Raw genomic sequence first — 17,760 nt, forward strand, 5'->3', positions numbered from 1 at the left:
TCAGCACTGGGCTATGGAAGCAGAACAAGATGACTGAGGAGGAAACAAGTGACAAGTCACACTGTGGATCTAAATATTAAGGAAATTAAGGGGTACAACAAGAACAAAAACAGGTAGGATGAGAGCAATGCCATGCACTGAGGTTACATTTGCAGTAATCCTGTCCAGATGTCTGGTTCCAAGTGGGTGTCTTGCAGTGTCCAGGGTGATGGGTGTGACAGTAGTTGACACAGGGGTCCCAGCAGTGATGGTGGTCACTCTTCTGCACCTTGACTGATGGCATTCAGGGGAGCAGAAATCATCACACGGAAGAAGGAGAAAGGAGAGAAAGAAAAGGTAAGAACCATAACCCAGCAGATTGTAGAAAAGATCTTTATACTGACTCTGAACAAGTCAGGATCCAACTACAGCATATCAAGCAACAGCAGCAAAAATGCAACCCCACATAACCTCATTACACTTGATGCAAAGTGGCAGAAATCCTCCCCTTTCCCACAAAAACTCCACATCCTGCACCAGCAGCCTGACTCAGCCACGCTGGCAGGGCACACATGTCATCACCATCTGCAGTCTGTTGTGTGACATGCAGAACCTCCATCCAGCCAGGAGTTCCCTGCAGAGGCCATCAGCACCAGGGAAGGCTCCTTGTGCTGTTTCCCACCCTGCTGCCACAGCAGCCCTCCCTCTGACAAGGCTCAACACCTTCTCCTCATGCTGTGAGCACTTTGCTTGGCTTCAGCATTTGGCTGTTCAGTGGCTGCTCTTGCACAGGAATGCACACATGGGTGAAAGACAGGAGTAGCAGAGAGCCACCTCCAGTTCACCACAGCAAAAGGGGCTTTATGCACCACTGCTTAAAGCCAATTAAGAAGGCCACCAGCACAGGAAATATGTCAATGCTGTGGCAAACAGCAAATGAAAACACAGCACCAACATGGCAGAGCCTGTTCAAGGGCACTGCTTTAACTCCAACCCTAACCCCAGCACACGCTGGCAGAATCTGTTGCAGTGTGACATCCATCGTGTGGAAACCTCCTACCCAGGAACTGCAGCTTTGCAACACCAAGTCACAAAGCCACAAGTCTCTTCTGAAGTGCCTCAAACAGTGCCCAGGCACAGCTCCCTTGTCTGTTCTCCTGATGCTCCTTTTGCCCCTGGGCAGCACAGGGTCAGTTTGGTTTTCCTTGCCCAACACCAGGTGCTCTGTCCCAAATCTCTGCACCATGCTGCCTGGATCTCTTTTCCTCCAAGAGGAACTTCTGGCTAATGAGAAAAATTTCAAGCTTTTTTATTGAGCAAAGCATCCCACAGCAGAGCATCACACATTATCCCAGGGTTCTTAATCTCCCAGCCACTTGCACTGACATTCCAGCACCTTCCCAGGATGACATTTCCTCCTGCCTCTGGGTCCTCTGAGCAGGCAGAAATGCCACCAGCACTGGCACTACCAGACTCTTTTGAGGGTGCAAACCTGAGAGAGGGACTTATTTTGTTTACTGATTCCACCCAGAGATCTCCTCTAAAGGTCATCTGTTAGTGCCTTGAACAGCAGAAATCTATTTTCTGTGTGTGCATCACATGCATTAAATCATTTAGGTCAGATTTTCCAGACAATATAGTGATTATATTTAGTCTTTGCTAAATGTTTAGTGAGTTTAGCACTTATTCTATCAAGCTTTTGAAAATACATTTCCAGCTCTGGGGTTTCTATTTTGTGTATTTTCAAAAGTAAATTTTGTGCCAGGCAGCTTTTAAAAACAACAATAAAATTAGCTATATCTATACAAAAAGAAAAGTTCTTAATAAACATAAACACTTTGAACATGAGGGACAGAGCTTATGGGCATATACACAAAATAATTTAATCCACTTATAACAACTAAAACTCTCCCATTTGTCTATTAATTCTTAGCTTACACTGACAAGAGAAAAAATTTGCCTTTGAAATTTAGCTGTCAGCAAACTGGGGAAGAGGAGGACAATTCTGTGAAAAAACCCCTACAACAGCCTTCCCCAGTCTTTCACACATCATCCCTGCCTGAGGAAAGCCATCCATCCCAGCACTGCTCCTGGGCACCCTCTGCCCCCATTGATCCTGTGAGCAGGGCATAATCCTACCACAAACTCTCCAAGTGCCCCCAGAACCACAGAGAAATCCAACTCAGTTTGATAAATCCCATGCTTCAGCATTAGGCCATATTTTTGTATGGCCACTGATCCAGCTTCAGACTGCTCTCCATCTCCTCCAACCAGATGCTGATTGCACAAGAAGCCACTTTAAAAAATATGTGAGGACAAACACCATGCAGGCAGAGGCTGAAAGGACTCAGTAATGCAAGTGCTGAACAAGGATGGATCTGCATCATATCTTCTCCTCAGCTTCTTTCCCTGGGCTCCATCCTTTTGGCAATCACAAGAGTTTGCTTTTGCAGGGTCCATGTTTCCTCACTCTCCCTGTCTGCTAAACTCAGAAAGACCAGGCTGTTGGAACAACACCCTTCCCTATGACCCCTCATGTGTTAAAGAGTTTAATCAAAAGTGGGAACAATTGTTACATCCTGAGTTTTCATACTCATGTGTTGCAATTATTGTCCCAAGTTTGTGCTCTGCCCCAGTAAACCAATCTGTATATGAGGGTTTGGGTAAACAGGTTCTGATCACACTGAGCCTCCTTCTCCTGAGCAGCTGCTCAATGCACATATTCTCAAGAAGATTAGGAGCAGAGAAGTAATGGGAGGAGGAGAATACTTCATTTTAACAGCCATTGAAAAAGGATTATAGCTTTCTATTTTTTCTTGGGCACAAAGGTCAAGTCATCCATTCACTTTGTTAAACTGCTTCAATTCTGCACAAATTGGCCTGGACATGTAAGGGATTTATTTCTAGACATGGAGATGTTTTTAGGTTTTAGGTTTCACTGTATCAGTTTAAGGAAAGCCATAAGATACTGTCCTTTCCCTAAACCACCCTAGAAGAAAGTAGAAAGAGCAGCTGTGCTCTGGGGTACTCTGCATCAATATTATTAAAATGAATGTCCCTGAGAGATAACTGATTGAAAATGGTGGAAAAAGGGACTGGTACTCAACAGTCACACCCAAAACACCTGAATTACAAGACTGCCAGTACAGAGTGTAACAAAACTGCAGGCAAGAGCTGCAACAAATATACTAATACTGAGGCCATGGTCACAATGAAATTTATAGGAGAGCCTGAGACAGCTTCTCATGTGGAGGAAGGAAGTAAAGGTGGGCAACAAGAATGGTTGAATTCCTAATGACATTTTACAGACATTTTGAGCTTGATCTCACTGGAGCCCAAATTTACTCCCTTGGTATTTCTTTTGTATGGGTGGTGGAAACCAGCTATAGATAGATTCACACAGCTGCCTCTCAAGCAGACTGGTCTGAAAGATGAACACTTACATTTCAGCTTTGGAAGTCCATCAGGACCGTGTCCAGCAACTGAACACATCCTTCACAAAGCCTTACCAGCCATCAGCAAATAAAATCTGAGCTTGGAAATGTATTTGCCAGCAGCAAGGTTGTTTTCCTCCTTCTCCATTAAAGTCTCTTATCTGAGGCACTAAGGAAGCAGCTTGCACAGCACCCAGCACTGCAAAACCCTGGGATTCCCATCTCCAATTTCCCTATTCAAGCACAGATGTTCAGATGTTGCCTCTTTTTCCTTTTCACATCCTTGAAGAACATCATCTAATCACATACATTTCATCAAAATATCATTTTTTTTCCCCCTACAGATGTCTCTCTTTGGAATCTGCTGCCATCACTCCAAAGCAGGAACCCCTTGTAGGGACCCAAAGTGAGTTTTGAGGGTGACCAACAGTGTAGGCACAGAAGACACACCTGTTTCTGGAGGTTTCAAAGGCAGCCTGCTTTGGTGAACAGGTAATATCTCCAGCTTGACATTTTCAGAAGTGGCAGCTAAAAGCTGAGTTGCCTCTAATAAGGAGCAGTGCTCTGTGCTTGTGCCATCAATGGAGAGAATGTGGTCACCAACGTGCAATGCACCACATCTGCAAAGGAAACAGCAGGAGAGGCAATTACACACACAGCCAAAATCCACATCCACACAGTAAGGAGAACACACACAAAATTTGGGGATTGGCTCTGCCAGACATGGTGGAAGCTGCCAGCAGCTCCTCACAGAAGCCACCTCTGTGGCCTCCCCAGTACCAAAAAGCAGGCCATGCAACCAACACATTCATGCTTGAGTCAGTGCTGCTAGTGCCTTGGCAAAAAAATCTTTTAAGTTTATAAGAGTGTGCCCTCATAGGTAGTCTGGATGGCTAAGGGCTTGCCCAGAGTGCAGTTAATTCCTGGGAGCCAGGAGTTCAACTCAGCAACACGACTGAGCACAGTGAGTGCTGCACAGCCCTGTCTGTAAGAGTTTCCTGCCTTGTCCATCAGGAAAAGGCTCCAGCCAGAAGTTTCCACAGGAGGCTTTAGCCATTTCACAGCTCCAAGGCAGTCAGACCTGAGGTTTTTAAAGGTCAGCTTTCACATGCATTGAGTTACCTGCATTCCTGGTGAGGAGCATCCACTGCTGGTGGGTCAGATATTTACAGCACAAACAGTGCTAAGAATGTGCAAACATGAAAATTTCAAGACGAGACTGAGACGATTGGGTGATAACCAACATGGGGACAAAAAAGCAGCAGAGAAAGGAAAAGCAAAGAAAGGAAAAGCAGAGAAAGGGAAAGCAGAGGTAGGAGCAGCCTGTTCAGAGCTGTACCTGTCCACCACACTGGCTGGTTTGATCTTGTCGATGACAATGACCTGCTTGTTCCGGTGCAGGGCTGTGGTCAGTGTGATTCCCAGTGTAGACCCTGGAGTCTTTGCTATTTCAACTAGTAAAGGACCAGAAGCATTTGCTACAGTATCTGCAAAACAAAAGAGCACCTGAAGACACTTCTCACACAGCCTTTTCCATCTCTAAATGTGGGGTTGGCCCACAGTGCTGACTTGCCATGTGAAGCAGCAAATCTTGGACATCTATGGTCCATGTCACATGGTGACTTCACAAAGAAGAACACTCAAGAAGCAAAACTGCCTCTGCACAAAATCTACATGATAATGAAGAGTATTACAACAAATCACTCATGGAAAGAACTCTTCTCTCTCTTTAATTTGGATTAAATAGCAATATTGAGGAATAGACTGCTTGAAGGCTCTGCAACAGTCACATCAATGGTATTACAAGCACAAAAACAGGAAGATCATAAGGATATCTCTGTTATTGGCTTTTTCCCAAACAAACCAAACATAAAAGGCACAAGGATACAGGATCCCATTTTCTGAAGTTCTCAGAAGTCTCACGGCTGCTGACAAGCCAGTCAACTCCTCTGTGCTTCAGCACCAGCTTCAAAATTCCACCTCAACTGTTTGTTTGAGCTCCCCCAGTGTGACAGTGGAAGCAGACACAGCACTGCCAACCCCCTGCTCACAGCAGCCTCCTCTCCCATCAGACAATACAGGGGCAACTCAGATGCTATAAGTGAGACTATGAAACTCCTACGAAATAGCACCTGTTAGCATAAGCCTGCACCAAACTTACCCATCTCTTCTGAGGAAGGGGAAGGACAAAGAAAGCCTATGTTTCTGGCTGATTAGACAGAAGCTCCCTCCAGCTGTTACACACATTTGCTTCTAGATTACCTAAAGCCATCACAAAGAGGTGGGATTCACAAATATGTTATCACCATCAGACACTGGAAAACTGGCACCCCCATGTGTAGGTGACAGTCCCCACAAAGAACCAGCCATCCACTTTGAAGGAAAGGCCAGTAGAGCCCTCTGAGCACCTGATGCCTCCTCAGCCCTTAATTATTCATAGTAAGGCTTTTCCCTTCCAAATATATGCTCCACTAAAAATGCTGATGCTACTTGGCTCCAAACCTGATGCATGGTTCACTCTTGCTCTCTGATAAATGGGAGCATTAATGCAGATCTGGGAAGCTAAGCTGCAGCAAGGTCTTTTCAGAGATTTGTTGAAGAAGCTGAGTCTCTGGAGACAGAAATTTACCTTGGAAATTCCCCTTGGGGATCAGCCAAGGGATGTTCAGGCTCTGGTCTACTCACAGTGCCATTTTTCACAGGGGAGAAGCAGAAGGAATGAGCCACGTTAAAGGTTATGCAGGCTTCACATAAAACACTGTTTATTCTCTGATGAAAAGGACCACTGGGGAGATCAGCAGGCCCTGGCAAAAAGCACAGTCCCAGTTTAATCAAAAGATACAGAAAGCACCCAGCTAAAGCCTGCAGAAGGTGCACTTAAGCGTTTGTCAGCAAAGGAAGCACCAAGAGACTGAGGATCTCTTCCAACAGCAAACACCAGGTATATATCAGTCTTGCAGCCTCTGTATGTCCAGCACACATCATCTGAAGAGGAACATGGATTTATATCCCTCCAGCTCTTCAGCTGAAAGAAGATAAGGAAAATAAAAAGATTTTGCTGGACCATCAGACCTTTCTTTGGAAGGAAAATACCTACTCCTCTCCAGTTTACCCAGCATCCACACTTCTCAGCTTTGCCAGGGAAGTCTCAGCATGATGCTGAGAAGAAAGAGCCTCAGGACCTCAGAACCAGGGTTATTACAGGGTTACCCTGTAGGAAACCACAGTCCCACCTCCAGCCCATAATCACTCCTCGTGCCACACACAGCACGGGCCACCTCGCTATCGCTTTCAGTTCTCATCTCCACCACAGATGAGAATTGCTCCAAATCCATTTTATAGAGGCATTTATTGAGGAAATACCAGCCAAGCCTCTATTAATTATGCTAGGAGAAGACCTGCCTCAAATCAAAGGTCAGGAGTCAGCAATCCAGCAATATTTGTGAGGTGTGACTAACATGGAGCTATTATATCCGAGCTGATTTTGAAAGAAACATGGAAGGAACAGAGCTGGCCATGCAATAACTTTTACTGTAAGAAGTCAATTGGCATTGTTGCACTGGCACCAGGAGTTGTTTCTGCACCATCATGCACCGCTACAACCTCCCAGGACACAGAGGGCTGTGCAACACCTGCTCACACTTGCAGAGTACACAGGAATGTTGTGATGGGTACAAGGGAAACAGAGCCTGCTCCAGGTTCTCACTCACTCCAGTGCTGAAGATATGGGGAAGGTGATCACCCCACCACTCAAAACAGGGGGTTGGCAGGTGTTTTCTAGATCTTTCTCTCAGCAGCCTCTTTTAAGGATGTCCTGTGGGGGGGTTTCATTCTTGCACTAGGTTTCTGAGCCTCACTTGGCATTGCTCACCTCTCTGAGGAAGAATGGCTCTCGTAAGCAGCCTGGAAAGTTCAATTGCTTGGGGAATAAGCCAAGTGTAATGGTAGGGATGAATTTTCCCTGCTGTAATGCACTTTGGAAGAGAGGAGGGAATATAAAATGAGAAAAAAGGAAAGGGAAAGGGGAAAGGGGAAGAAGGAAAGAAGAAGGAAAGAGAAAGGGACCTCCCTTGCAAATGCAAGCAAAATAAACCAAAAACTCCAAGAAGAACCAAACTGAGGAGCTTCCCCCTTCCTGACACAGCCCAGCACCTCTTGCCCCCTGCAGCTTTATAGGCACAGGGATTTTTTCTGGCTGGTCAGTTTATTTGAGGTGATTTTTTTTTCCATTTTCCCCTGTTTTTTAAAAGCCCCATGAGATAAAGTGCAGCTCTGGGAAAGCATCTGTTCGTTGCAAAGATCATCTGGCATCAGCAAAGGGCAGAGATTTTCCCAATGTCCCAGGAGGGTCCATGCTCAGTTGGCACTCCTTTTAAAAGGAAATAGCAGATTATTTTAATTCTTTCAGTGGCCTTGAGAAATCTCAGCCAACTTGACAAAAGGCTGCCATGGTCCCATCCTACGCCAGCCTCCCTGGTGAAATCCCAGCAGGTAGGGGATGCTCACAGGCAGCTGCCACATCCCTCACACCAAGAGCAGGGCTGGCCCCATACAGATCATCCCCAGTGCACACTTTTGGCTGGAAAATCACAGAGACAGCTGGGGAATGCCATGATTCAATGCTCCCCTGCAGCAACCCTGGTCTCTCTCACCAACAGATGCAGAAAAACAACTTTCCCTCCTCAAGGGTCAGCCCACACCAGCCCAGCACATACAACTGCAGCAGAGAGTGAGCACCATGTAAAAACCCCTATTTTCCTGAGTATGAACAGGACAAGCACCACTTCATTGTGGTGCCCCCAGCCCCTTCACCAGGTTTTCAAAATGGGAATTAAGAGTACTCCTTTCAGGCTGAAAATATCACCAGACCACTTTCAGCTCTTCCCTTCCCTCATCATTTTCCAAGGGCTGTAATAGTTGTGAACTGGGGATGATGTACTCATCTCCCACTGCAATTATTAGCTGCTGCCTGGTAAAATTGTTGTAAGCTACTTGTTCTGTATCATCTTGCCTTCAAAGAAAGCACAACTAATAATATTCCTTTACAGGGTTGCAGAGAGCACTCTCTAGGCAGAAATTATCTAAGAAAAGGATAAGTTTTACATTTTTTGCAAAATATCTAGTTCTTGTCCACAGATTAACAACACAAGATGGAGAGTCACTGCATAAAACCCTGCTGTCTCTCCATGTTCACTCAACCCTCACAGTTTTAGGTGAGAGATTCACATAAGTAAGAGAATTTCTTCTTTTACTCGAGAAACACCAAAACATCAAATCACCTTCATGGCTATTCACCTTCAAGTCATGTTTTAAAACAAGCAGCTTCCTGCAATGCAGACTCTGCAGACTGCAAAAACAATAAACCCCCCCCAAAAGGCCAATTTCCCATTCATAATTAATTAGACATTGTTACTTTGGAGATGTATATGAAACATCACCATCTACTACACAGCTCAACAAGCTTCCAGAATCAGCACAGCTTCAAATTCTGTGGTAACCTTAAACTCATTAACAACACTCCCTGCAGTAACAGCTGTGTGTCACAAAGCCAGCTCAAAATGACTTTACAGCAGCTAATAATAAACCCTTTCCCAGGGCTTGAAACTTAAAATCAAATGGAAAAAAGGAAAAAAAAAAAAAAAAAAAAAAAAAAAAAAAAACAAAAACAAAAACAAAAACAAAACCGAAACCAACAACCACTACTAAATCACCAAACCCTCAAACTTCGTAAAATGCTTTTTAGAAATACTCATCCTCTGCCCTCCAGTAAATTCTGTCTTATTTGGGGTCAAGCATTTGATCACCCCTCATTTATTTCAGAAGCAGATCTGAAGTAACATTTCTAAGAAAAGGAATAGCTCCAGAATTAAACAGGGTCAAAATTCAGAACCAAAGCCACAGCAAGCCTCTGCCTGCATGCAGCTCACTCCTCTGCACACTAATAGTGCTATTTGCAGTGCTGGCAGAGCACACCAGCCCCCTTTAGCTCTGACTTTTCCTGTGCCCTCTCTGCCAACATTAGAAAACCCCCTTTTGCCCTCTCCTCTAAAGCCACTCATCATTCCTATCAAGACACATCACTGCATAAGGGCATTTCAGATGCACTGAACGAAGCCAGCTTTGAACTTCACCCCCTACATCCATGCTGGCAGCACACTGCTCGGCGATTTTTCCACTGAAACTGAGTATCTCAATTACTCTCTCCAGTCTCACATACTTTCCAGGCAGTCAGAGAAAAAGTGCCACCACGACCATCTTGTCCTTACCCATGATGGTCACATCATACTCAATCTGGAAAAGTGCCTCCTGGCTGCACTGCCGCAGGATGTTGAGGGCGTCAGCGTGGGTCATGCTGTGCAGAGGAATCCCATCCACACTCAGCAGCCTGTCCCCAATTTTCAAGGACCCTTCCCTGTAAGAAGCCAAAGGCAATTTTTCTTCTTTGTGTATATATATTTATTTATATGCAGATAAATAATCTATATATCTTTATATAATTATCTATATTTATACAGATAAAATTGCTATATATCTATATGTAAATATATAAGCATATATTATTTGTGGATGTACACTCATATATGTGTGTATATATATATATACACACACATATTTAGAAGTCAATTACTCTCATCCTGTAGGATGGAAGAACATTCCTTGGACAATAGTCTGGGTTATTTATAGTACCAGGCCCATCATATTAAATTATCAGCATGAGAGCAGATAGCCTGGCTCCTGCTTTGCAACACAGCATCAGAAATTCAGCTGCACAGGGCTAATGAAGGGGCTGCCTCTACAAGAGCAGTTTCTGCCTTTAACTTCCACATCTGCTCTGGGCCACTCTGGGAGCTTCGTGGCCCCATCCCCACATAGCACAGTGTCACAGCACTGCTGGCATTCCACACCACCAGCATGAGAAGCCTGGGGGGCACCAGGAGGAGGACAGGAAGGGGACACATTCAGGAGAGCAGGGACAGCTGCTGGCCTGTGCTGGGAAGGCGGGTGTGGAGGTGTGACAGAGCAGTACCTGTCTGCAGGGCCACCTGGCCTCACATAGGTGAGCACCAGCGGCCTGGACTTGTGCCAGTCTTCATGGGCTCCCCCTGTAACCAAACCAGGAAAGCCATAAGTCACCAGAGGTTTGAAAGTCTGAGTGAGAGCACTGAGAAAGAGACATTTATCACATAACAGCTGACACAGCCTGCCAGCAAAATGACTGCCCTAGATTAGGCAGCCAGCAGTCCTTAGAGGCAGCAGGGGATCCTCTCCAGGACAGGCTTTGACTGCTTAGCTGAGGCTTTTGTCATTCACCTTCCCACTTTTCCCACTTTCCACCTCTGCTTCTGCTTTTCACTGGAGAAGCTACTAACCTCTCAGCACAAAGCCAAAGCTGTTGCCTTCCTTGTAGAGGGACACTTCAATGGTCTTGGGAATAATGCCAGCACTGCTTTCTGGCACTAAAGGGAAGAGAGAAAGGCCCAGTTACCCCAGATAAACCTTTTCCAACCACAGTGCAAAATACTATCAAAACTCATCCAAACACCGAAATTTAAGTCCAGCCCAAAACCCGTATTTTATTTTCCCTGCTTGGAGGCAAAAAGAGCCCAACCTGGACACATGAACCTTTATCAGACCCAACCATCAGGTTTTAAGATGATTTCACCAGCTCAGTGTTGTGCATCTTCCCTCAAATTTGTCTTGGTTAATACCCTGACATTCAAGTAAAACCATCTCGTTTATCAATAGGCTTTAATGCATTCAGCTTTTCTCAAAAGCTTCTGCCACAGATAGAAACTTATTAAAAAAAACAGCAGCAGCATAAGGAATCAAGTCACCAGCTGACCTTAAAGAAAATGAAAATCCCAAATCCTCAATGCATAAAGTTGGTTTTTTTCCTTTACCTCTCATATTTTGGATTTTAAAAAAGATTAAGTGAATCCTTTAAACTGATCCTAGGGGCAATTCAGTATTTTTATGTTAAATACACAGCACTATTTGTACAAAATACAAAATGTACAAAGTAAAGAGAAAAATAAAGAAATTGTTTCCATCTCTTGATGTCCCCTACTATTTAATGATTTATTGCACTATTGCAGGGAATATGGAGCAATTTCCCAGTCCTTGGCACTGTGTGTGACATTTAAGCCTGGCCCACTCTGAAAATTCCTAATTTTCAAACCAAGTGCCATGAATGGCCACAAAGATAATCAGGAAAAAAAGACCAAGAACTTGACCTGGAGCTGAAGGGTGCCCCAGGCACATCCACACTGCCATTCCCTCGGCTCAGGAGGGGAGTTTTGAAGCAAATCTCCCCACTGTCCTCACTGACCACACTCATCCTTACTGTCAAGCCTGAGAGCTTGCAACCTGCAGCCAAATTAGGCTTAGCCCAGCCCTTAAACTAACCCAAAAGACATACAGTGGAGGCATGGTACTGCCTGCAGGCAGACAGCCCTGGGGAGCAGCTACAGTGAGGCCAAATAAACCCAAACACTGTCCCACTTTGCTCCTTCTGCTGTGCACAGACAGCTAACAGGGGCACAGCACTCTAGCAGGGAGTTCTCAGGGCACAGGAAGGCTCCCAGCCAAGGGGTGATACTCAAATACCAAGAAAAGGGTATAAAGTATCCACAAACGAGTTGAGAAGCCATCCAATTTCTGTGCTAAGCACTGAAGTATGAAGTGCTGCAACAGCCTCATAAGATCAGTGGGAGCTGGGAAACCTAAGCCAGTGTTAACACAGGGCTTGGTTTATTTATGAAAGGGATGATATGACACAGTAGCCTGAAAAGTTGGACTTGCAAGACTTCTTTCAAAGCAGGAAATTATAAAGTGGGGATAAAAAGCCAAACCCACAAGCACAAGCTATTGAATTGCACTGCATTTCTGCTCTTTGCCCAGGAAAAGACAGAGAGGGGGGGGCAAGCATACACAGCAATAACAAACCCCCACAGCAGATAAAGCTCACAGTAAATTGGAATCAGGCAATAATTGACAATTCCCTGTATTTTGCAGTTCTTCTTTGTTTGGACCATTCATAATCAGCCCAAATAATCTCACTGGAGACAAATCACTGTCTCAGTGAGCTCTTCCTGCTCATTTAAAGCTGAGGACATCTCACATTGCTGCTACTGACTGAGCTGGCAACACTCCTCGGCTGGTAAGTACAGTTTATAAGATTCCTGATAAAGAATAGGACAGAGAATAAGGAATACCATGGAGAAAGGTTATGGGTGGTCATCTCTAGGGAGCATGAGAAACGTGGAAGATTCAGCCACAGCTGGCTGTACCAGAGGTGTATGCAAAACTCACTAACATTTACAGCAAAAGAGAGGGGAATGATGAATACAGATTCATCTATTCCAGATTAGATTTTACTCTTTTGGGCTTTACACAGTCATTTCTATATTCAGTACTTTTCATCTAAAGGCAGCAGCTACAGTAAAGCTCTGAAGTGTAAAATATCTTCCTCTCTGGGGCAAAATGTTAGATTTCCTTTGTTTTGTTTTTCCTGTCATTTTATTTTTAGTTGTTCTATTTCTTCTGCCCAATCATTGTCTGATTGATCTGGGTAAATGCATGAGTAATAAATGGGAAGATTGTATTCACAATGGGAGACTGTGAAGAGAAACTGAATCGAGGAATTTGTTTTAACCAGAAACATCAATCATCAAAACAAATGGGAGGAAGAGCATAGAGTCTCCCACAACAGCACACAAGCCCTGTTAGTTGGGATTGCCCAGCTGGGCTTCTGCCAGGGCCCCTTAGCTGGAAAGCAGATTGATTCAGTCTCCCATCTAAAAGAATGCAACACTTCAAAGAATCCTGAGGACTAACAGCACTTGCCACATTTCAGAAAAGGGCATCTGTTAATACACATTTAAGACTGAATTAAACCTCCTGTAGCCACACTCCAAAAGGAAAAAGCGAAGTTGAAGCAGCATCAGGAGGCAGATTGGCCTGTGCTGTCGAGTCACTCCGAGGCAAGACAGACCTAATCAGCCATCCCCTGGCAGTGTGCATGAGCAGGCAGGCACTGTGCTGGAAAAAGCTCAGCTCCCACTGCACACAGCGCGGCCGCTCCGCCGCCCGCAGGAGCGCATGGAGGCAACACCCCTGCACCCTGCCTGGGCCAGGGCAGCTCTGCACGGGCCATCCAGCTGCACCCCAGGACAAAAGCCAGGCAAGGAGAGAGAGCAGAGCTGCCCAAGAGGCACCCACCAGCTGGAGGGAGCTCGTACTCCACTTCCAGCACCACCCGCTCGCCCACGTTCTTGAGCAGGCTGATGATCTCGTCGTGCCGCAGCTTGGTCAGGTTAATGCCGTTCACCGACTTGATGTAATCCCCCACGTTCAGCTGGTCACTCCTGCAAAGAAATAAAACGAAAAGCACTGGTAGCACAAAGTCTCCAGCTGACTGGTAAGTGTAAGACCTTCTGAACAAGCCAGCAATGCTGGACTGATCTCTGCTGTGTGATTGCATGTGCCTGCTGTCACAGGGAAGTGCTAAAATTGAAGCCATCTATCTTTCGTGGTGACAAGTGTTCAGATCTGTACATACAGCAACAATTGCAGTGTACGTGTTCACAACCTCTCTGCTGTTGCTCAGTTCCCATTCATGTAGAGCAATCAGTCAAAGAAAAGCACACCAAGAGCTGTTTGAAAAAAAAAAAAAACCCAGCAGAGAAAGAGAAAACATCTTTCCTTTTGCCTGTTTTCTGCAAAATTGTTCAATTATTCTTTCCTTTTTCCTGCTTCTTGAAGCCTTTCTTTGCCTATTCCTTTTCTGAGCCAACAATGTTACTTATACACTCAGTATTCATAACAGGTACAATATTAAACCACTTAGCCTGATCAAGATGTATTTTAATATGCAGCTCTCCTGACAAGGCTGCCTAATTTCACAGAATCCCAAATATTCCTACACAAAATCTCAGAGCATAATTACACAGAGCATAGGAAATAACTTAAAATAGAAGATGTTCTACTTCCTGAAGCAACAACTTTGCATTCTGGGGCACTTGAAAAGAGAGTCTTGGGTGCCAACTACTTTAATTAGAACTCTATTCATTCAATAGCTGGAACATGCAACTATTCCTCTCCATTCCTGCTGTGCTCTCTGCATCCCATTTCCATTTCTCACCTTGCAGCCAGTCCTCCTGGCCTCAGATTGGAGACTCTTGGCTTTCCATCTTTGTCTGTGCCACCTGAAATGGTTAAACCGAGGGTGCTTCCTTCTTTCTTAATCAGCTCCACGATTGTGACCCCTCTGAACTCCTCTGAAAGATTGGGAATAAAGACAAACAACTCAGTGGAAGGCACATTCCTCTCAATCACAAGGACACCCTTTTCCTACAGGTGGTGGAGACCTGGGATGATTTGAACATCTAGCATGAAGAAAAAGCCTCTGTTTATTTGAAGTTGTAAAACAGACGTGTGTCCTGGTAGACCCACAGCAAAGTTTGCATGCAGGTCTGGCCAGCAGCACCAAGGAAGACAAGGCAGAAGAATAAGAGCTTATAAGAGAATAAAAACCTAGTGTTTCAAGGTGCTGGAGGCAGTAGAAAAATCCAAAACCAGGGTGATGGGAGCTCAGTAATGGCCCAGGGAGACCCTGGAACTATGTCTGATATAGAGCAGCCTCACAGACAAGGACAATGGCCCAGGTGCTTGCTAGCACAGTAAACCTTACCAGGCTTAAATGAGATTATCAGTTTGGAGAGGGAACATTCGAAACCTCTTGCACACTGACTTCCAGAGCAAGGCAGGGCCCCTTAAACAGCATATTGACACAGAAAATCCATGCTGGTGCAGGATCCTCCACCCATCCAAAGCACAGGTTCATTTGGCATGGTGGTGCCTCATCACCAGCACTTTGCTCCTGTTCAAAGCCACCAGGACACCAAAAATTGCAGCTCACTTAGAGTCCTGCCATGCACTACCTGTTTTGTAAAGCATTTCCAAGAATAATCTGTGCACTTGATTAATGTGAGTAGGGAACCTCTTTGCAATCTAACTCCAGTCTGGCAGGCGTTTAGGCACTGCTGGGCACTGCTGGGCACCCATTTAATGCAGCACTGGCAGCTCCTTGTAAAAATGTCAGGTCCATAATACTTCTGCTCTCTAAACTCAGTTTTGATCCCTTGCCAACTGCAGTAAGTTAATTTTCAATTCACCAACCCAGCAGCCCAGGGGCTGCCAGAAACTTGGGGGGGCTCTCTATCATGCTGGAAAAAACAACATCCAGCACCATCCTGCAAATTTCCTCTCAACTACAGACATAACTGATCAACACAAATGGTGCCACAAGGGGAGATTATTAGCTTTTCTACAGGGTTTAATTTTGATCTTTGGTAAGTATTTAAAATGAGAACTCCCAGAGTGCAATTATCCATTGTTATGGGTTCAAGGAGAAATCACTGTCACTAAAAAGAGAAGTCCCTGAGATCAACCAATCAAGATCAGTGATAAGGAATTTTGACCCATGCCTCTACAAATCTACTGCCACTGTCATAGACCCACAAAGTGTTGTAAAAGTGAGCTGGTTAAGGAAGATCTGGTCCTTCAAGACATAGTCTTTAAGCACCATGTATAAGCAGTCTTGGATTTCTTCTACTGGCATATATGATTGGATTTTGCATCCCAGGGCAGGAAGAGCACACCTGATTTTTTCCCTCCCCACTGAGATACCATGTGCTGGGATTGTTGGATGCACTGGCTCTTGTGAGTCCCTCCCTATCAGGGCTGCACTAGGTGATAATGTGATGCAGAATATCCTGTAGAAGTGGTGCTGAATGATGAAGCAATAACAAAAGGGCTCCACTTCCTCCCCATTACCTAGAACACATTAAACTAACCCTGTGACTGGGTCATTGGCAGTCAGAAGTTAAAATCAAGCCCCTGGCTTTCCTAGAAAGTAGATTAGTTGTCCAAGGCAGCCCATCCAGAACCTGCTGGAGTGCTGCTGGCACATGAAGCCCAGGACCAACACAGGAAAATGAACTACTACTTCTCCATCCTCTCTTCAGCCCCTGGGGTGCTTCTGCATGGGAAGGTTCATCTCACACAAAATGTTGCTGTGACTGACTAAATATCAAAACAAACTTAGTCAGATGTGGAAAACTCGTAGCTTGCCAGACACTGCCAGTCTCCCTCCCTTCTTGATGAGCTCAGCTATGGCAGCATTTCTTCCTCTCTCCTTTGCTGCTGTTTCTTCTTTGTGAGTGCCAGTTCACTGCAAGAATAAGTCCTTTCCCAGCTCCCTGTAACTACTGTCAACAGCTCCACACAAGACAGAGATTGTGCCAGTAACACACCACTCACTGAGACCAGTTATCACCATCCATTTCTGTCCTCCAGCAAAAGCCTTGCTGATAGATCTATCAAAAATAGTGTTTTGAGGGACTTTACCCATTTTAGGGGTATCCAGGTAATGGATGCCCCAATATTTTGGAGCAGGAACTGATCCCCTCCTTTACCTGGGATGCTTTGCCTCCTGGAGACCAGGGCTGTGTCCATTCCACCAGAGTCCTTGCTCCCCTTTGAGTAAGGGCCATCATCTGTGAGCAGAGCAAACACAGAAGCTGAAATTAGTACCAAAAGCCACAACTGAATCAGAGTACTTTAAGAAGTTGTTCTGCTGACAGCAAAATTGGAATCACATCTGTATCACAGACTGCAGGCAAGAAAAAAAAACGTTACCAGCCCCAGCTTTGCACTGCACCATGTGGGCTCTCACCTTGTAGAGAGGGAAACAAGAAGGCAGTAACATTATCTGATTTATTCTTCTTGGAGCTAATCTGCTAGGAGAGAACAAAATTCCCTTACTCCTGTAATTATGTGGAACAGCTGAGGATAGAGAAAGCTGGGGCATTAGTCTCACAAGTTTCAAGCCTGTCATTATGCTTGTGAAGAAACTTAAGGTCTTTGGAAATGCAGTTATACATCAAGACACTAACAGGGCATTAAATCACTATACTTGAGTGAAATTGCCTATTCTTACAGATTCCATTATTTCAGAGTCACATTTTTCTGCTGCTGGTTCAGTCACTGTACAATACAGAGAGCACCTACTTTTAAGTGATTAAAAGAAAAAAAAAATCAGAGTGAAGAGAGAATAGCATTACACACTGTAAATACACTGTCCAGCATAAGCTGAAATTTAAAGCTTCTAAATATATTTGTATTCTCCTATTGGAAGACAGCTACATAGTTATCACAGAGCTTGTCTGCAGAGAAGGCAGCATGCTTCTACATATCTCATTTTCATCATCTAAAATGTCTATTTTAGTAGCATTTCCTAAAAAGCTGGCACTTTTCCAATCAATAATTTCCAGTAACCATGTAG

The 17,760-nt window shown here is 44.8% G+C and overlaps 1 protein-coding gene across 1 annotated transcript in view; it reads right to left on the reverse strand.

Moving 5' to 3' along the window:
• Nucleotides 1–17,760, reverse strand: part of GRIP2 (glutamate receptor interacting protein 2) — a 76,159-nt gene that overhangs the window by 39,738 nt on the left and 18,661 nt on the right. The window contains exons 2-10 of the mRNA XM_079317078.1: nt 16,892–16,972; nt 14,557–14,692; nt 13,635–13,780; nt 10,784–10,870; nt 10,441–10,516; nt 9,680–9,825; nt 4,753–4,900; nt 3,864–4,033; nt 148–273 (exon numbers count right to left, since the gene is read on the reverse strand). Coding sequence (XP_079173204.1) covers nt 148–273; nt 3,864–4,033; nt 4,753–4,900; nt 9,680–9,825; nt 10,441–10,516; nt 10,784–10,870; nt 13,635–13,780; nt 14,557–14,692; nt 16,892–16,972 — 1,116 coding nt within the window. The remainder of the gene's footprint in view (nt 1–147; nt 274–3,863; nt 4,034–4,752; nt 4,901–9,679; nt 9,826–10,440; nt 10,517–10,783; nt 10,871–13,634; nt 13,781–14,556; nt 14,693–16,891; nt 16,973–17,760) is intronic.

Source organism: Erithacus rubecula (assembly GCF_903797595.1).
Source record: "Erithacus rubecula genome assembly, chromosome: 13".
Classification (NCBI taxonomy): Eukaryota; Metazoa; Chordata; class Aves; order Passeriformes; family Muscicapidae; genus Erithacus; species Erithacus rubecula.